Consider the following 20,685-nt stretch of genomic DNA (forward strand, 5'->3'; position numbering starts at 1 on the left):
CAAGCCAGCAGCATACTTATTAGAGTCTCTAATTCTCAGGTCTAAATAGTCAGTGGGATAGCACTGCCTTTATAATCACACACACACACACACAATATTAAAAGGACAAGCAGAAATGGTGGCACTACCACTTAATAACTTACTGATATAAATTTAGCCCATCTATTATTTATCATTAGTTATATTATTAATATAAGAGAAGTTTCAGCTCTATGCTACGAAATCTACTTAGCCCTAGAAGAAAAACTAGAGCATCATTTGAAGACAACTATTTTCATTTAACTATAAAATTTCATATATCTGAAGAAATGCAACTTGAAATGCTGTCCACTTATAATATGAAGTGCTTCCACTTTTACAGATTTTTTTCAAAGCAAAATAATTCAAATAATAGTGAGTGAAGCTGTTTCACAGGAGCATCCCAGAGTGGTTTGGGTATAGGTTATGGTAAGCTATTGATGGACTCCAGGTTGTAATTATTCTTTCATGGATTTGTAAAACACCTTTCTTGGAAGGCTTCAAATAAAATTTCACACCTATTATTTAAATGTCATTACAGCCACTTGTGATATAATTAAGAACTTTAATCAAATGAACCAGACTTGGTCATGTTCACAGGATTCAGTAGATGACCCTTGAACAACGTGGGGGTTAGGAGCACTGACCCCTGTGCAGTTGAAAATCCAAGTACAACTGTTGACTACCCCAAAGCTGAGCTACTAATAGCCTACTGTTGACCAGAGCCTTACTGATAACATAAACAGTCAACACATCTTCTGTATGTTACATATATTACACACTGGAATTGTACAATACAACAAGCTAAAGAAAATGTATTTTTCACAAATCTACACAAAATTTTCCAAGGTATTTATTGAAAAAAATCCACGTATAAGTGGACCCACACAATTCAAACCCATGGTGTTTAAGGATTGCCTATAATCTAAAATTCAATTCCTGGTGTCAAGGCTCATAAATCTAAGGGAAATTAGAGACTGAAATCAATATTGAGCATGAATTAATCACAGTATTTTTTTTTGCTGGGAGAGACTTCCAATGTAATCAAAAGCTAGTTCCTTCACTTATAGATAAGAAAATGGAGGTCCTTAAAGAAAGACTAAGTGTCAACTTAAGGCCACATTGCTAGTTTAAAGGGAGAATGAGGCTTAGAATCCAGGTCTTCTGAGTTGTCAGTACACAAAATAATTTTCCCATTATGACTCAGTCAACTCAGATTTTTACTTGTTAGATCTTTTGTAATATCCATCAAATTAAAAATACCATACTATGCTGGAACAGGTCTGCAATTTTAGAGCTTTGCAATTGACATCTTAGAACTCTCCAAAGCATCTTTAAATTTAACCTTTACCCTACAAGTGGGATTAGTTCACAGAGGAAACCACATATTACCCAAATAATGACAAGTGAAATGCAATAGGAATGAAGCAGACAACAAAAGCCCAAGAAGCCTGCACAATCAGTTCTTCACGTAGGGCATTCTTTCATGGATACCACTCAGATCCCAATATAGTGATGGTAGGGCAACCTGGAAACTTACTAGGAGTCATTCAAAGTTAAATACTGGCAGGCTTAGGGTTAAAAAATAAAGAACATGCATTCTCGTCAATTTGTGATGAGGCCACTAAATCAATATAATGGCTTACACTGTTACAACTCTGGGGGGTGATTTTCTTCACTATTACTGCAAAAGTCACCCAGTCTATATCTTCCAGCTTCTCACTTGCCATCTTTTCCTTGAGCTGAGACAGTCTGATCAGTTTTCGGCCAGTCATTTTCTTGTTCATTTCTGTGGAGGACACCCGAGGCTGCCTGGGTCAAAAACCAGCAATTAATAGATTATATTCTAATAAGAGATTACTGGCATGGGGGCAGAGAAAAATATGGAGGAATAGGAATGCAAGGAGGAAACCACCTCCCAAAAACACATAAAAGAAAAAATAAAGCAAATACAACTAAACCTGAAAATGACCTGAAAACTGAGAACCACCTACAACTGGAGAAGAAGAGAAGCCCACACACCAAAGTGTAAAGTGGCAGAGCTGCGACTGAGAGCAGGGCCAAGGCCCTCCCCCAATCCCAGCCCACAGGCAGGGGAAAGAGGAATGGGGTGGGGAGAAGATAGGAGCCCAGGAGCACTGCACACCTGGCCCAGGAGATCTTCTCAGGGAGTACGAGCCCACATTACATTGGGTTCTGATGATTAGCAGAGTTGGAACACTCTGGGATGCTCAGACTCCAGCCGCTTACGGAGAACAGGCAAGCTCCACTGGTTCCCGTGAGACAAAAGCTGAGACAGCAGTTTGTAAGACTTGCCAGCAATGGGAGGGTTGCCAAAGGGGTATGGTGGGACAGAGCTCTCTCATCAGGAGAAAGGGCAGGAGGACCATACCTCCCCAGCCCTCCCTCTGCCCAACAGGTCAGGAACTACTGGGAGCCCCAGATGCTTCACCCCCCTCACTGGCAACGCAGTCCCAAGCCACCTCCTTGCACCCATTGTTGGTGAGCCAACCCACTCAGCCCAGCAGCAGCTTCAAACTCTGCTGCTGGCAGGCAGAGAGAGATTCCTCCAGCTTTCTAGGCTCCATTTCAGCCCAACAGGGGAGGTGCTGCAGGAGCCAGCCCAAAGAGCTCCTTCCATCTCACAGATGTTCAAGCCAGTGCTGCACATCAGCCCTCTCACTCCACTAATCCTGCAACCCTGCCATTGCTGCAGAACAGGCAGAGGGTGCCCTGTCCACAGAGATCCTAGCAGAGACTTCTGCTGGGATCACAAAGGCATGGCTGAAGCAAACTGCCTGCACAAACTCAGATCACTAGTAAGATGGACAGAAAGGCAGCCCTGCCCACTGCACACCAAAACCTGGGAATCCAACAATATAGAACCAGACACTGGAGAGTAAAGAATCTTGAGCTCCGGGCACCACAGGACACGTCCTTCATAAAGCTGTTCTTCTATAGGCCACAAAGCACAACAGAGCCATCTAATACCAAAGAAGAAACACAGAAACCCTGACAAAATGAAGAGGCAGAGGAATATGTTCCAAACAGAACTACAGGACAAGGCACCTGAAGGCTAAGTGAAACAGAGATCACCAGTCTTGATAAAGCTAACAAAGTAAAAGTCATAAACATGCTTACAGATTTACAGAAAAATATTCAAGATCTCAGAGAGGACTTCAACAAAGAGACAGAATATCTGAAAAAGAGGCACTCAGAGCTGAAGAACAGAGTATCTGAAATTAAATAAACAATGGAGAGATTGAAGAGGAGATTACTGCAAATAGAGGAGACAGTGAATGAGATGGAAATGGGAGAACAAGAACACAATGAAGCTGAGGCACAGAGAGAAAAAAGGATCTCTAGGAATGAAAGAATGATGTGAGCTGTGTGACCAATCCAACAAAACAATATTCACATAACAGGGATACCAGAAGGAGAAGAGAGAAACAAAGGGATAGAAAGTCTCTTTTAGGAAATAATTGTTGAAAACTCCCCCAATCTAGGGACAGAAACAATCAGTTCATGTGAGTGCAGAAAGCCCTTAACAAAAGGAAAAGGAACTCCAGGAAGACAACACCAAGACATTTAACAATTAAAATGGTAAAGATAAAGGATCAGCAGAGATTACTGAAAGCAGTCAGAGAGAGAAAAAAGATTACTTATAAAGAAAATCCCATCAAGCTATCAGCAGACATCTCAGCAGAAAATTTACAGGACAGAAGGGAGTGGCATGATATATCTAATGTAATGAAACAGAAAGACCCCCAGTCAAGAATCCTCTACCTGGCAAGATTATCACTTAAATTTGAAGTGATCAATTTCCAGATGAACAAAAGTTGAAGGAATTCACCACCACTAAGCCAGCCTTATATGATATGTTAAAGGGAAAGTTGGAAATGGAAATGTTCCTAAGGCTAAATAGCTTTCACTAGTGAAAATAAACCCACAGTAAAGGTAGTAAACCAATTAATTACCAAATAATTACAAAGTTAAAACAAAAGAAACAAAATCAGTTGTATACAAAACAAATCAAGGGATACAAAAAAAGTGCAGATTATGACATCTAATACATAAAGTGTGGAAGAGGGAGGAAAGAAGAAAAAGTACTTAAGATTGTGTTTGAAACAGAGTAATCAACAACTTAATAGAGACTGTTATATATTTAGGAAGCTATCCTTGAACCTCTGGTACCAACAAAGTAAAAGCCTACAATAGATGCACAGAAAAAATTTAAAAAGAAATCCAGTGAGGAAAAAGATGGCAGTGCACATAAAAATCACATAAAACATGAAAATACACCAAATACAACTTATCCTGCAAAACCAACCTGAAGATTGCAGAACAGACTGCCTACATCTGGTGAAAAACGAAGACCTCACAGAAAACAGTAAAGCAGCAAAGCCACAATCTGGCAGGACACAAGCCTTCCCCCGACCCCAGCTCACAGGTGGGACGAACATAAAACAGAGGGGAGGGAGTCCAGGACAGCTGAACACCCAGCCCTGGAGATCTGCTCCAGGAGCACAAACCCACATTACATAGTGCTCTGGAGATTAGTGGGGCTGGAAAGCAAAGATGGGTGGAATACTTGGAGAGACTGAGATTCCAGCCACTTGTGGAGAACAGGTACGTACAATCAATACCCGGGACAAAAGAAAGGTGGGCAGTTTGAAAGGCTTCACAGCAGTGAAAGTGATGCTAAAGGAGCAAAGATTACACAGAATATCCTGCTCAGGAGAAAGGGCAGTTAGACAAAATTGTCCCAGCCCACACAGCCCAGTGGGTTGGGACATCTCAGGAGCTTCAGATGATCCATTCCCCCCTAGCTGGCAATGCAGCCCCAAGGCCCACTACTGCGATACACAGCCCCTACCAATCCTTCCTACTGGCAGGAATTGGTCCCACATACCTGCTGCCCCTGCCATCGCACCAGTCCAGCCAGAGGGTGGCCCTGCCTACAGCAGCTACAGGGTTATAGGACAAAGGCTCTTCCCTGTGCGCTCAGCCCACTGGACCTGGCAGTAGAGGCAGGCCTTACAGCTCAAAAGGCAGGAAAGAGGACACCATCTACACAAATCTATTATCCTATAAGAAACACTAAAAAAAAAAAAAAAAAATGAAGAGACAGGAATTTTCTCCAAACAGAAACTCAAGAAAAAACTCCAGGAAGAGGGCTTAGTGAAACTGAAATCACCAGTCCTTTCCTTGAAGATTTCAAAATAACAGTCATAAACATGCTCACGGAGCTACAGAAAAATATTCAGTCTCAGGGAGCACTTCAACAAAGAGACAGAAACTTTGAAAAAATACAGTATCTGAAATGAAACATACAAAGTAGATTAGATGAGGTAGAGGAGATGGTAAATGAAATAGAAATTAGAGAACAGGAAAACAAAGAAGCTGAGGCACAAAGGGAAAATAAAGGACCCCTAGGAATGAAAGAATAATAAGAGAGCTGGGTGACCAATCCAAACAGAACAATATTTACATTATTGGGATACCAGAAGAAGAAGAAAGGGACAGAAAGCTTCTTCGAGGAAATAATTGTTGAAAACTTCCCCAATTTGGGGAAGGAAATAGTCTCTCAGGTCATAGAAGTGCAGAGATCTCACAACACAAAGAACCCTAGGAAGACAACACCAAGACATATAATAATTAAAATGACAAAGAATAAAAACAAAGAGTATTGAGAGAAGCAACAGAGAGAAAAGCCATCACTAATAAAGGAATAGCCATCAGGCTATCAGCAGACATCTCAGCAGAAACCTTACAGGCCAGAAGGGAGTGGCATGATATATTTAATGCAATGAAACAGAAGGGCCTTGAAGAATACTCTATCCGGCAAGATTATCATTTAATTTTGTAGCAGGCATTAAACTATTTCCAGATAAGCAAAAGTTGAAGGAATTACCAATGAAAAACTGTCTCTACAGTGTATCTTGAAGGAGGGACTGCTCTAGATGGAAGTGCTCCTAAGGCTAAATAACTGTCACCAGAGAAAATAAAACCACAGTACAGGAAGTAGACCAGTTAAATTACTAAGCAAATACAAAATTAAATCAACTACTCACAAAGTTAGTGAAGGGATACATAAAGAGTACAGAATATGACACTTAATACATAAAGACTGGGGGAGAAAGAAGGAGAAGAAGGTGAGAAAAAAAGAACCTTTGGATTGTGCTTGAAATAGTGTTATAAGTGAGTTAAGACAAACTGTTAGATAGTAAGGAAGCTGCCCTTGAAACTTTGGTAACCACAAATCTAAAGCCTACAATGGCAATAAGTACATATCTATTGATAATCACCCTAATGTAAATGGACTGAATGCACCAATCAAAAGACATGGAGTTACAGAATGGATAAAAAAACAAGACCCATCTATGTGCCTACAAGAGACTCACTTCAAACCCAAAGGCATACACAGACTAAAAGTAAAGGGCAGGAAAAAGATATTTCATGCAAATAATAGGGAGAAAAAGCAGGAGTTGCAGTACTTGGACAAAATAGATTTCAAAAGAAAGTAACAGAGACAAAGAAGGACATTACATAATGATAAGGAGGTCAGACCAACAATAGGATATAACCATGATAAATATCTATGCACCGAATATAGGAGTACCTAAATACGTGAAACAATTACTAACAGAATTAAACAGGGAAATAGAATGCAATGCATTCATTTTAGAAGAATTCAACACACCACACACTTCAAAGGACACATCAACTAGACAAAAAATAAGTAAGGAGGCAGAGGCACTGAAAAACACATTAGAACAGATGGTACTAACAGACATCTGCAGAATACTCCACCCAAGAGCAACAGGATACACATTCTTCTCAAATGCACATGGAACATTTTCCAGAATAGATCACATACTAGGCCACAAAAACAGCCTCAGTAAATTCAGAAAGATTGAAGTGCCAACCAGCTTCTCAGACCACAAAGGTATGAAACTAGAAATAAATTACTCAAAGAAAACTAAAAAGCCCACAAAAACATGGAGGCTTAACAACATGCTCCAAAATAATCAATGGGCCAATTAACAAATAAATAAACAGAGATCAAGTAATATATGAAGACAAATGAAAACAACAACACAACATACCAAAACTGGTGGGAAGCTAAGAAGGCAATTCTAAGAGGAAAGTACACTGCAATACAGGCTTACCTCAAGAAAGAACAAACCCAAATGAACAGTCTAAACTCACAATTAACGAAATTAGAAAAAGAAGAACAAATGAGGCCCAAAGTCAGTATAAGGAGGGACATAATAAAGACCAGAGAAGAATAAAGCAATAGAAAGAATCCATGAAACCAGGAGCTGATTATTTGAGAAAATAAACAAAATAGATAAACCCCTAGCCAAACTTATCAAAAAAAGTGTACACATATAACAGAATTAAAAATGAGAAAGGAAAAATCACGATGGACACCACAGAAATACAAAGAATTATTAGAGAATACTATGAAACATTATATGCTAAAAAAATGGATAACCTAGAAAAATGGACAACTTTCTATAAAAATACAACCCTCCAAGACTGACCCCGGGAGAAAAAGAATATCTGAACAGACCAATTACCAGCAATGTAATTGAATTGGTAATCAAATACTTAAGAACAAAATTCCTGCGTAAGATGTCTTCACTGCTGAATTTTATCAAACATTTAGAGAGAACCTAATACATATCCTCCTTAGTTTTCCAAAAATAGAAGAGGAGGGAACACTTCCATACTCATTCCATGAGGCCAGCATCACTCTAATACCAAAACCAGGCAAAGAGACCACAAAAAAAATTACAGAACAATATCCCTGATAAACATAGATGCAAAAATACACAACAAAATATTAGCAAATTGAATCCAAAAATATATAAAAAATATCATCCATCATGATCCAGTAGGGTTTATTCCAAGATGCAAGGTTGTTATAATATTTGAAAATCCATCAACATCATACACCACATCAACAAAAATGACAAGAATCACACGATCATCTCAACAGATGCTGAAAAAGCATTTGACACAATTCAACATTCAATCATGATAAAAACTCTGAACAAAATGGGAAAAGACAGTAAGTACCTCACCATAAAAAGGCCATATATAACAAACCCACAGCCAACATCATACATAACAACAAAAAGCTAAAAGCTTTTCCTCTAAGATTGGGAATAAGACAAGGATGCACACAATCTCTACTTTTATTCAACATAGTGCTGGAGGTCCTAGCCACAGCAATCAGACAACACAAAGAAATAAAAGGCATCCAGATGGGTAAGGAAAAAGTTAACCTATCACTGTTTGTAGATGACATGATACTGCACATAGAAAATCCTACTGAATCCACCAAAAAACTACTAGAACTAATAACTGAATTCATCAAAGTAGCAGGATACAAAACTAATTCACAGAAATCTGTTGTATTCTTAAATACTAATGATGAAGTAGCAGATGGAGGAATCAGGAAAACAATTCCACTTACAATGGCATTGAAAATAAAATACCTAGGAAAAAGCCTAACCAAGGAGGTGAAAGACCTATACCCTGAAAACTACAAGACACTCATGAGAGAAATTAAAGACACCAATAAACAGAAATACATCCCCATGTTCTTGGCTAGGAAGAATAAATATTGTCAAAATGGCCATCCTGCCTAAAGCAATCTACAGATTCAATGCAATGCCTACCAAATACAGCATTATTCAAAGAACTAGAACAAATAGTTGTATTATTAATATGGAACCACAAAAGACCCCGAATAGCCAAAGCAATCCAGAGAAGGAAGAAGCTGGGGGAATTACACTCCCCAACTTCAAGCTCTACTACAAAGCCACAGTAATCAAAACAATTTGGTACTGGCACAAAAATAGACGCATAGATCAACAGAACAGAGTCCAGATACAAACCCATGTGTATGTGGTGAATTAATATAGAACAACAGAATGATGAATACACAATGGGGAAAAGACAGCCTCTTCAACAACTGCTGCTAGGAAAACTGGACAGCTATATGCAAGAGAATGAAACTGGATTGCTGTCTACCTCCATATACAAAAGTAAACTCAAAATGAATCAAAGACCTGAATGTAAGTCACGACACCATAAAACCCATGTAAGAAAATATAGGCAAAAATCTCTTGTAGATAAACATGAGCAACTTTTTCCTGAACACGTCTCCTTGGGCAAGGGAAGTAAAAGCAAAAAATGAACAAATGGAACTATATCAAACTGTAAGTTTCTGTACAGCAAAGGATACCATCAGCAGAACAAAAAGGCATCCTACAATATGGGAGAATATACTCATAAACAACTTATCTGATAAACGGTTAGCATCCAATATATATAAAGAACTCACATGTCTCAACACCCAAAAAACAAAAAACCTGATTAAAAATGGGTGGAGGATCTAAACTGACACTTCTCCAAAGAAGAAATTCAGATTGCCAGCAGGCACATGAAAAGATGCTCCACATTGCTAATCATCAGGGAAATGCAAATTAAAACCACAATGGATTATAACCTTATGCTAGTTAGGATGGCCAACATTTGAAAGAAGAAACAAATGGTGGTGAGGATGTGAAGGTATAGGAACTCTTCTATACTGCTGATGGGAATGTAAATTGGTTCAACCACTGTGGAAAGCAATATGGAAGTTCCTCAAAAAAATAAAAACGGGGGAAATTCAAGATGGTGGCTTGAGAGGTGAGACAGAGAACTCCTCCGAAAACCACAAATAGTACAAAAATATAGTTAATGAATACAACTAACCCTGAAACAGCAACACGAAAGAAGGCTGAACAAGACTGCATACAAACCTCAAAGAACAGAGCAGACCTCATGAAACAGGGTAACATAGGAAAGCCTTAATCCGGGGGACCCAGGCCCTTCCCCCACCCAAGCTCACCAGCAGGAGGAAGAGAAATGGAGTGGGGTTGGGGGGAGGAGTGGAAGCTTGGGCTGCTGAACACCTGGCCCTGGAGATCTGCTTTGCGAGCAGAAACCTACATTGTGTGGTGCTCTGGAGGATGGGAAGCTCTGACAGGCAGTGTTTGAGAGACTGAGATTCCAGCCATTTGTGGAGGAGGGGATCCACACCCAGCCGCTCTGTGTCAGAGGAAAGGCAGGCAGTCTGAGAGGCTTCCTAGCAGCAAGAGGGCTGCTGAAGGGGCAGGGTTTGCACAGAGCTTGCTGCATGGGGGAGGGGAAAGCTGGACAAGGTTGTCTGGGGTCCTCCGCCCAGCTGGTTGGGAACTTTGAGGAGCTTCAGGTGCCCCCATCCCCCTGGCTGCCTACTCAGCTCTGAGGCCCTACTCTGTGACACGCAGCCTGCTGTGCCTTCCTCCTAGCCTGCCGGCAGTGGATCCCGAACCAGCACTCACTCTGCTGGCATCAGGCCAGCCACAGGGAGACCCTGCCTACAATAGCTAGAGAGGTAAAGCACCTGTGTGCTTGGCCCACTGGCTCTGACACTGGAGACAGGCACCGCAGACGGGAATTCGAAAGAGCTCTTTCCTCACCCCAGGCACCAACTCCACTCCCCTATGACCCCCAACCTCACTCTAGTGGTTGAGCAGCTCCAGAGACTGGAGCTTCTGGGCATTAGTGGGCACCACACAGAAATATGAAACGTCAAAAGAACATGATTCAGACCAAAATCTCACAAACCCCAGAAAAAGGGCCAAATGAACCTGAACTCACCGATCTTCTGGAAAGAGAGTTCAAAATAAAAATTAAAAACATGCTTATGGAAGTACAGAAAAATATTCAAGAACTCAGGAATGAATTCAAGTCAGACATTCAATCATTAAGAAATTCCATATCTGAAATGAAACATACAATGGAGGGATTTAAAAGCAGATTAGATGTAGCAGAAGACACAGTAAATGGAATAGAAACTAAAAGAGGAATACAAAGAAGCTGAGGCACAGAGAAAAAAAAGAATCTCTAAGAATGAAAGAATATTGAGAGAACTGTGTGACCAATCCAAACAGAACAATATTCGCATTATACATTATAGGGGTACCAGAAGAAGAGAGAGAAAAAGGGATACAAAGTGTCATTGAGGAGGTAATTATTGAAAACTTCCCCAATATAGGGAAGGAGATAGTCTCTCAAGTCATGGAGGTGCACAGATCTCCCAACACAAGGAACCCAAGGAAGATAACACCAAGACATATAATAATTAAAATGGCAAAGATCAAGGATAAAGACAGACTTTTAAAAGGAGCTAGAGAAAGAAAAAGGATCACATACAAAGGAAAACCCATCAGGCTATCATCAGACTTCTCAACAGAAACCTTACAGGTCAGAAGGGATTGGCATGATATATTTAATGCAATGAAGCAGAAGGTCCTTGAACCAAGAATACTCTGTCTGGCAAGATTATCATTTAAATTTGAAGGTGGGATTAAACACTTTTCAGATAAGCAAAAGCTGAGAGAATTTACCTCCCACAACCCACCTCTACAGTGCATTTTGGAGGGACTCCTATAGATCGAAGTATTCCTAAGGCTAAATAGATGTCACCCAAGGGATAGACAAAGAATACAGAATATAATTCATAACATACAAAGAATGGAGGAGGAGGAAAAAGGAGGAAAAAAAAGAAAAAAGAAATAGAACCTTCAGGTTGTGTCTGTAACAGCATACTAAGTGCGTTAAATTAGACTTAGATAGTAAGGGAATTACCCTTCAACGTTTGGTAACCACGAATCTAAAGCCTGCAATGGCAATAAGTACATACCTATCAATAATCACCATAAATGTAAATGGTCTGAATGCACCAATCAAAAAACACAGAGTTACTGGATGGATAAAAAAACAAGACCCATCTATGTGCTGCCTACAAGAGACTCACTTCAAACCCAAAGACGTACACAGACTGAAAGTAAAGGGATGATGGAAAATGATATTTCATGCAACTAATAGTGAGAAAAAAGCAGAAGTTGCAGTACTTGTATCATACAAAATAGACTTCAAAACAAAGAAAGTAACAAGAGACAAGGAAGGACATTACATAAAGATAAAAGGATAGGTCCATCAAGAGGATATAACTATTATAAATATCTATGCACCCAACACAGGATCACCTACATATGTGAAACAAATACATAATTAAAGGGGAAAATATGTTATTCCTAAAAACATGTGAATTTGCAAATTGTTTTTCTCTGATAGAACATTACTATCAGTTTCAGGTTTGATCATATTCTATATGGAAGGACAAGACAAAACAGAAAAAAACATGCCTTTTGATTATTTCAGAAATCTTTTGGAATACAAAGTCCCAGGGCAAACTCAGAACAGTGAAGAACACTCAAAGAAAACACTGACATAGGTGGAGAAATCCTTTTCTTTGCCTGACTTCTGTGAATTAACAGATATAGGTTACTATCCTTTGGAGAATTTTCATGGCCTAAGTTCCAAGCATAACAATTATAGAGAGACTTAAACAACTGTGTAATCCCCTAAATTTGTAGGCCACTCAGAAGCTTTGGCTGAGTAGTTTCGACTTCGTCTATCTCCATTCGATCCACGCAGTACATTTGGGTCAGAAACATCCTTCATTATACATGGCGAGTTTCAACTGGAACTGGTTGGAACATGTGATTTCATGTGAGAACAGGGAGTTTACTTTGAAAATGAACCCTGCAGCACCCACAATGAGAACCATAGCTTTTACTGTTCTCTGTCCTTCAGACAATGTAGCACATGTAACTGAGATCCTGAATTTTTTTTCGATTTTGGAGAGTGCTACAATATACTTCTGCATGCTGGCAACTACTTATTCTCTCCCTGCTTGATAATACAGTTTAATAAGAGTTTAGCAGTTTTAGTTTAGATTGACAATGTTCAGATATGTTAAAGGGTTGCACTTGGCTACTTAGATGGACTGTACTCAACACAATTTGGTCTCAAAGGATTACTGCTCTGCCCTGGGCTTCAGTAGACGTATAATGGAGATGCAATTGAGTTGTGGCACAGAGCAGAGATTTAAAAGTCCTGGCTTTTAGCTGAACTGATCTTGGGATTTATTCCTATTTTAATTGAATATCTTAATTTTTCCATCTAACAGAAGCAAAGACTACAAATTGCCTTCAAAGTTCTTAGGAAGAAAAAAGATCATAGCTAAAGATCACATTACAAGAAGCTACTACTATCCTGGCTAAACATTACATATCTTTATGTACCTAAAAATAGTCTCTGACCACTGTTTCTGTCAGTTTCTGATTAAATATACTATCTGTCCAATTCCTTTTTTCAGATAATTATCTTTAATTCATTATATAAACAAGAACAATTCTTCCTTAAACATGTCACATGCAAACTGTAGTGAATGCTATAGCTAGTCTTATCACCAAGTTTTGTCAAGGTCAGGAGCTGTTGGTGTTATGTGATCTGCTGCACACACACATTATTTTAGGGCCTATGAGCAAAAAGAGAGTTTTAGTTACTGACCTGAGCCTCAGGCCAGAGAAGGTTTCCACAGAGACCACCATCTGAGCCATCTCCCCAGAACTCCCAGGGGTCCCTGAACTCTGATTTCTACTCGTTCTACCAGGTGTATTCCCAGGAGTAGTTCGGAGTGGTTGGGAGGATGTACTTGTCCATGCAGATGAGATTTTGGGCTCTAGAAAATTAACAAAGAAATTAAGTGAAAAGAAAACCACACTGATACCTACAAAATCTGTTTTTATAAAATTATTTTTTGTAATTGACACATGCAATAGCCAAATCTTGAGAGAGCAACGGGAGCCCATGAGATCATTTCTGCACTACCCTCAAAATCTCTGCAGTGTAGTCCAAAAGAACTTTCTGTGATGATGGAAACGTTTTACACTGGCTGTCCAATATGGTGGCCACCAGCTACATGTGGCCACTTATCACTTAAAATTTAGTAGTATTTCTAAATAAATGAATGTCTAACATAACCTAATTTAAATTTAAATACCACATGTGGCTAGTGGCTGCTGTATTAGACAGCATAGCTCTAACACACCCGTTCCTTTGTGCAGTGATGTTTACTGAGTATTCACACTGTACAAGCACTGTGGTAGATTCCATCAAGGAGTAAGAGCCTTTTTCAGGAAGCAGTAACTAGTGGAGATTCATATACAGATCAAATTCTACCTAAAGCAAATTCAAAGTTAGCTCCCCCTCCCTTTTGTTTCTTGTTCCATTGCATTTCATTCCATTTTATCTGTGGGGTGGGAATGAGTTAGGCGGGCCAGTTTATTTTACTATTGCTTGCAAAAAATATCCCTGATGTGGTTGCTTTCCACATTTTAGAAGTGTTTGATAATGCCACTGAAGGCCAGAAAGCTTGGGTATTTTCCTTAATAAAATGCCACTCTCCCTTAAATAAGACTGCGTTGTTTACCCTCAGATTTTGGATCACTGCTCCCAAGCTAGGGTCCAGGGTAATCCTAGAACTTTACAATCTCTAGAAACCCCCTCAAAACCAAAGCTTACATACACTGCCTAGTGAAATATCTCAGTAATGCCAAAGGTCATAAAGGCATGGACACTATTCATACGTATTTACAATAAATATATAATTTGTTGTGCAATAAATATGAACATTCAGAGGCTATAGCTATTCTCTATTATGTCACATGCCAGTGCTATTCAGAAGAGCCCTTTGAATATCAGCAGTCAATAGAATGCTTACTCTAAGCTATGTTATCTCCAGACCATTTTGTCTTAGAATTTCCAAAGAATTATCACCTTGGGCAAACTCAGGCATTACAACAAAAGAAATATACAGGGCTTAAAAATCACTTTCATTTTCTGTGTGCTGAAATAGGTTTTTTTTTTCTGAGTAACATTCTGTATCCCTGGCAAAGAAATCTTTTCTAAAGAATGGACTCTGATTTAAAACAACCTGGCTTCAAATAAAATTTGACCACTTTCAAAGGAAGTGGCCTTTATCTCACAAGCCTGAAAATTAAATCTCTAGCTTGTTAGCATGAGAACTCAATCCAGTGGTTATTCTTACTATAGTTAAAGGCAACTACAGGACTAGAGTAAAAAACAATTCAACTTATTATCAAGTAAATACCTTCTCTGTACATAAGGATTTTCTAAGTACTCTGAGACAAAGAGAAAGAGCAGAAGATACAAATATGACTCTCATTTCCAAGAAACTTATTTTTCTCAATGGACAGGTAAGACAGACCAACATGCACACACACACACACACACACGACAGGTAAGACAGACCAACACACACACACACACACACACACACATGACAGGTAAGACAAACACACACACACACAAGACAAACCAAGACGCACACACATACACACGACAGGTAAGACACACACACACACACACACAGTGCCATAATGTATCTTAAAGAACCAGAGCACTGATACAAATATGACTCTCATTTCCAAGAAACTTATTTTTCTCAATGGACAGGTAAGACAGACCAACACGCACACACACATACAACAGGTAAGACACACACACACACACACACACGTGCCATAATGTATCTTAAAGAACCAGAGCACTGAGAAGCCAGGAAGTCCTTGAGTACTACACCTGCAGGTGAAACCTTTGGCGTCCGAGCGACCCGCTTGAGTTTTGGTAGAGTAGGGACATCAAGCTCTGCAGAAAAGCATGGTGACTCCTGAATTCTCTGAACTTTCTTCTCCTTGAGAGGGGTACGGGGAGACTTACCTTCTTGATTGAAAGTAAAAGAAATGAATAAAAAAAATTTACCAAGAGTTGCATACAAAGTAATGTTATAATTTCTTAAGAACAAAAATGCATACTAGTCCTAGAATTACAGTTTGATTACCAGGGGATTTATGAAGGGCTGGACTTGGAGGCTGTTTAATTGTTGCTACTTTTAGCTGTTCTTGTAAGGACTTCATTTGCTCTTGCAACTTCCTTAATTCATCTAGGAAAAAAAATATACTGACTTATGATCCAGAGCAGAAGAAATATTATGCACCAAGAAAATGCTGGAATTATTTTTGGTGTCCACTCCTACCTCCTAAAACCTTTAGTTCCACCATATAATCAATCATACTGAGAACTCGTGATTAACTTTGCATTTCCGAGAGTCCCATAGAGAAATAAACTTTGTAATTCTAATAATTAAACCTCTAATACCTAAGATAGTTATGAATTTGTACTACTGACAGATATCATAGGTACATATCCCCAGTTAACAAGTTTTTAGGGCAGGGAATGATTTTATTTCATTAATTGAATATCACAATTAATATAATAAATGCTGGCTCTTATGGTAAAACAAATAGCCAACCACTGAATTTTATTGTAATTTCAAAATATATAATAAAAGATGCCAGGAGTAAGAAAGGGCACCACTCAAAGTTCAGGAATGGTCTCCTGCTCAAAGAGACTGTATAGTAGCTTTGCAGTCTTATCCCTGGCACCATATGCATATAAATCCCAAAGTAATAGTTTTCTGTAATAGGCAAGAAAGGTGTTAGAGCCATTCTATGAAGGAAGGATCAAGTATAGTTGGCTGACAACAATATAAAGAGCCTCTGTATGCTGAAAATGCTGGCCTTAAATGTTTGATCTAACTCATACAGTATTTTTTTTGCAGTCATTTACCTCCCCCACTGGAATCAGCAGCAATTTTGATGAAAACTGTCACACTGGTGTTCTTCATCTAGTCTATCATAAAGAAATTAGAAAACCAGTAGCTAGGGTACCTTGCAACTCTTGATTAGTTTTCCCTTGACTGGGAGCTGGGGTAGAGAGGACTCTATTTTCAGTTGACTGCAAAGTAGGAACTTCTTCATCTGTTAAATCTCCCATGTCTCCAAAGAGAGTGGCCATATTTTCCTTTTGGTCTTCAGTCTTTCCCGCTTCTCCATCATCAGCCTCTTCCGTGTATGATTCACCATCACCATCAGCATCAAAGAGCTCATCAAATACGTCAGGTTTGCCGTCTTCCTGGAGCAAGGGGTTACTCTCTTCTAAATCACAAGCCAAGGCTGACTCATTCTCCTCCAGCAGTGCTGTCAGCAGAGACAACTCATCTTCCTCCCCTGGGGAGAAAAAAGGAAAAGGTTAGAAAGTAAGCCTCACTGAGAAAAATGGCTAATTACAAGCACAGTTAATTAAACACTCAATATTAACCAGGCAATTAAAACGATTCCTGCCAATTCACCATTTTACATGGTTCAGCTGTTGCTCTTACCTCTACCTGTCCTCTTCCCAAATTCTTCTTAGAGGACACTGGGCTAAGGAAGAAAGGGACAATATCTGTTTGGGGAACCACACAGGCACTGGGCTAGATCTTTCCAGCTGTGTTACCTCAGCAAATGAGATAACTTCCTGCATACCAACTTTAATGAAATTCAATCCCCAAGGGAATAATTCAAAACCTACTACACATACATTTAGGCCCTAGATGTATATATTCCCCACTTTTTAGTTGAGAAACTTTAAAAAATATAGACATGTGCAAAGAATTATACAAAAAATACTTACAGTCCACACCCAGAATTAACATTCATTAACATTTATCATGTTTGCTTCTGGTCTTTAAACAGTAAACTTAAAAGTTTAAAAAGTTTATCATGCCAAATCTTACCCAAATTCCTTACTACTGCTTTCATTCCCCATTGCAATAACTGTCATAATTTTGGTACATCATCCCATTCTATCTTTCACGCTTTTTACATAAATACATAGGTATTGATAATCCATACATAGTATTTGGTTGACTTAAATATTATTTCATATGGTATACATAACGCTGTATCCAGTTTTACTCAACATTGCATGTAAGGTTGATCTAAATAAAACATAGTTTCACTTTGTTTTTTTCAATTTTATCTAGTATTCCATAGTAAGACCATATCCCATTTTACCAATCCATTTTCCAACAAAGGACGTATGGGCTATTTCCAACTTCTTCCCACTACAAACTATGCTGCAATCATGTATTAATGTTCTCACATATTTGTGTGTTTCTTGGGAACACCTATCAGAAGTGGAATCGCTGGATTGTTGGGCATGCACATTTCTCCCAACCATGTCACCAGTATCTGACACATAATGTAAGGCATCTCATTGTTCTGATTTGCATTTTGAGGATTCCTCATGAGGTAAAAATTATTTATGTTTGTCAGGTCATTGGATTTTTTCTTCCATGCTCATTTTTTTTCTCTACTTGGGCACTATTCCTTTACAAAATCAGAGGCATATAAAGCGAAAATATTAAGGCTATTTCATGCATCCCCCTCACTTGAAGGACCAGCTGAAGTCCAGAAAGGTGAAGGACCTGTTGACCTGTTCAGGATCATGTGGTGAAACAGGTCAATACAGGAGCCTGCTTGGGGATGTCCTTCCCACCACTCTACATTCCCTCACCAGAAGGAATGGAGCCAAGAGCCAAAGTCAAAGCATAGAATCTGATGAAAGAGTCTAAAGCTTTAAGTCAGAGGTTGCTTAACAGTTAGTTTGGATCGTTTCATCAACAAAGACTCCGAGACTGCAGGGTGCAACAAGACAGAAGAGGCAATCTGGCTCCCTGTGCTGTGGGTGAGACTGGCACACTCTGCAATGGAGACAAAAGGCCCTTCTCTAATTCATTCCCTGCTACTAAAGGGAGCACACCCCAGACGAGGCCTGGTCCACACTGCTGGGAGCCCCAGAAGAAGAATGTTGACCAGTGGCTCAAAACTCTTGGCCTTGAACCCATCTTTCAGGACAGCACCAGGGCTAATGTCATGATGCCTCCCACCCTGGTTTACCTCAGTCACCACCAAAACCCATCTGTCTTCTCCATGTAATGCTGACCCCATCTTATTGCCTCCTTGTCCTCCAACCCCTGGGATCTGTTCTCTGGAACACAGAATACACTATCAGCAAGTCTCCTATATCCTCAGTGGCTCTTATGACAGAAATCTGGCTGCCCCTGTAGCCCTGTTGAGTGGAAGTTGTTTAGTCATCCACTGTACATGGTAGACCAGTGTTAAGCATGGACCAGGCATGCAACAAGTATTTGGTGATCAGCTCCAGGGCCCTGATGTCTTCTTTGCTTACTGCTGTCACTTTGGAACCATTTATCTTTCTTCAAGACACAGTTTGTGACATCTGATTTTTTCATTAGGAAGTCCTCCTGGTTGCCATCATCCATTATTTCCCTCTGGATGCCTACCTGCTCCCTACACCTATACTGCCTTCACCATTCTCAGTTACTTCAACACCCGAAGGATAAGCCACCCAACATCCTAGTCTTTCAGTCTCTTCACTTCCTTACCTTCAGTGATCTTGCCCTCAGCCCATCTTAGCCACCTACTCCCAAGGTCATGCCTTGCCATCACAGCGAAGGCACAACCTGCCTCTGAGAACCTGATTTCAAGCATCCATCCTCCTATCCTTCCACCACACCATTCAAGTACTCCCACCCAGCATTTCTTCCACTTTGTTAAGATGTCTGATCCACCCACCCTCCTACAGCTCCTTTCACACCCCTCATCCCCCTTCCTCACACCTTCGCTGTGGATCCATGTTCCGTCATTATAACCACTGCCCTCTAATGTTTCTTTCTTTTTTTTTTTTATTGAAGGGTAGTTGACACACAGTATTACATTAGTTTCAGGTGTACAACACAGTGATTTAACATTTATATACATGATAATTCTAGGTACCAGCTATCACCATACCAAGTTGTTACAATATTTTGACTATATTCCTTATGCTATACGTTACATCCTGGTTACTTATTTATTTTACAATTGGAAGTGTGTACTTTTTTTTTTTTTTTTTTTGTGAGGGCATCTCTCATATTTATTGATCAAATGGTTGTTAACCACAATAAAATTCTGTATAGGGGGGTCAATGCTCCTGCACAATCATTAATCCACCCCAAGCCTAATTTTCATCAGTCTCCAATCTTCTGAAGCATAATGAACAATTTATTACATGGAGAACAAATTCTTACATAGTGAATAAGTTACAGGGTGAACATTACAAGGGCAGTCATCACAGAGGCTTTTGGTTTTGATCATGCATTATGAACTATAAACAGTCAGTTCAAATATGAATATTCATTTGATTTTTATACTTGATTTATATGTGGACACCACATTTCTCTTTATTATTATTTTTAATAAAATGCTGAAGTGGTAGGTAGATACAAGGTAAAGGTAGAAAACATAGTTTAGTGTTGTAAGAGAGCAAATGTAGATGATCAGGTGTGTGCCTGTAGACTATGTGTTAATCCAACTAGACAAGGGCAATAAAACATCCACATATGCAGAAGATTTCTCTCAGAACAGGTGGCGGGGAGGTTCTAAGCCTCACCTCTGTTGATCCCATTTTCTCACCTGATGGCCCCCCTGCGACTGTGCCTGTCTTAGGTTGTTCCTCCCTTGAGGAATCTTACCTGTCTCTGGCTAACCAGTCATCTTCCGGGGCCATATAGGGAAATGTTAAGTTGGTAAGTGAGAGAGAAGCCTTATTGTTTGAAAAGGTTAGCTTTTTACTTCTTTGCATATTTTATGCCCTGTGGCTTCTATGCCCAGCATTTGTCTTGAGGTGTCTTTACCACTTGGAAGAATTATGATACTCGGTAAATTTGATATGAGGCACGAATTCTACTTAAGGGTTATAATTAGGAAGGAAGAAGAAAAGCTATAGAAGTAGCAGGTGGAAGAA

At 39.5% G+C, this 20,685-nt stretch overlaps 1 protein-coding gene across 3 annotated transcripts in view; it reads right to left on the bottom strand.

Moving 5' to 3' along the window:
- MCM10 (minichromosome maintenance 10 replication initiation factor) overlaps positions 1–20,685 on the bottom strand; it is a 49,845-nt gene that overhangs the window by 18,823 nt on the left and 10,337 nt on the right. The window contains exons 3-7 of one of the 3 annotated variants that reach the window (XM_017658373.3): positions 16,725–17,063; positions 15,836–15,937; positions 15,577–15,714; positions 13,483–13,654; positions 1,665–1,830 (exon numbers count right to left, since the gene is read on the bottom strand). In XM_017658373.3, coding sequence (XP_017513862.3) covers positions 1,665–1,830; positions 13,483–13,654; positions 15,577–15,714; positions 15,836–15,937; positions 16,725–17,063 — 917 coding nt within the window. Of the gene's footprint in view, positions 1–1,664; positions 1,831–13,482; positions 13,655–15,576; positions 15,718–15,835; positions 15,938–16,724; positions 17,064–20,685 lie in introns of all 3 variants that reach the window. The other 2 variants (XM_017658372.3, XM_037001718.2) reach the window with 2 other exon arrangements.

Source organism: Manis javanica, chromosome 2, assembly GCF_040802235.1.
Source record: "Manis javanica isolate MJ-LG chromosome 2, MJ_LKY, whole genome shotgun sequence".
In the NCBI taxonomy this organism is placed as follows: domain Eukaryota; kingdom Metazoa; phylum Chordata; class Mammalia; order Pholidota; family Manidae; genus Manis; species Manis javanica.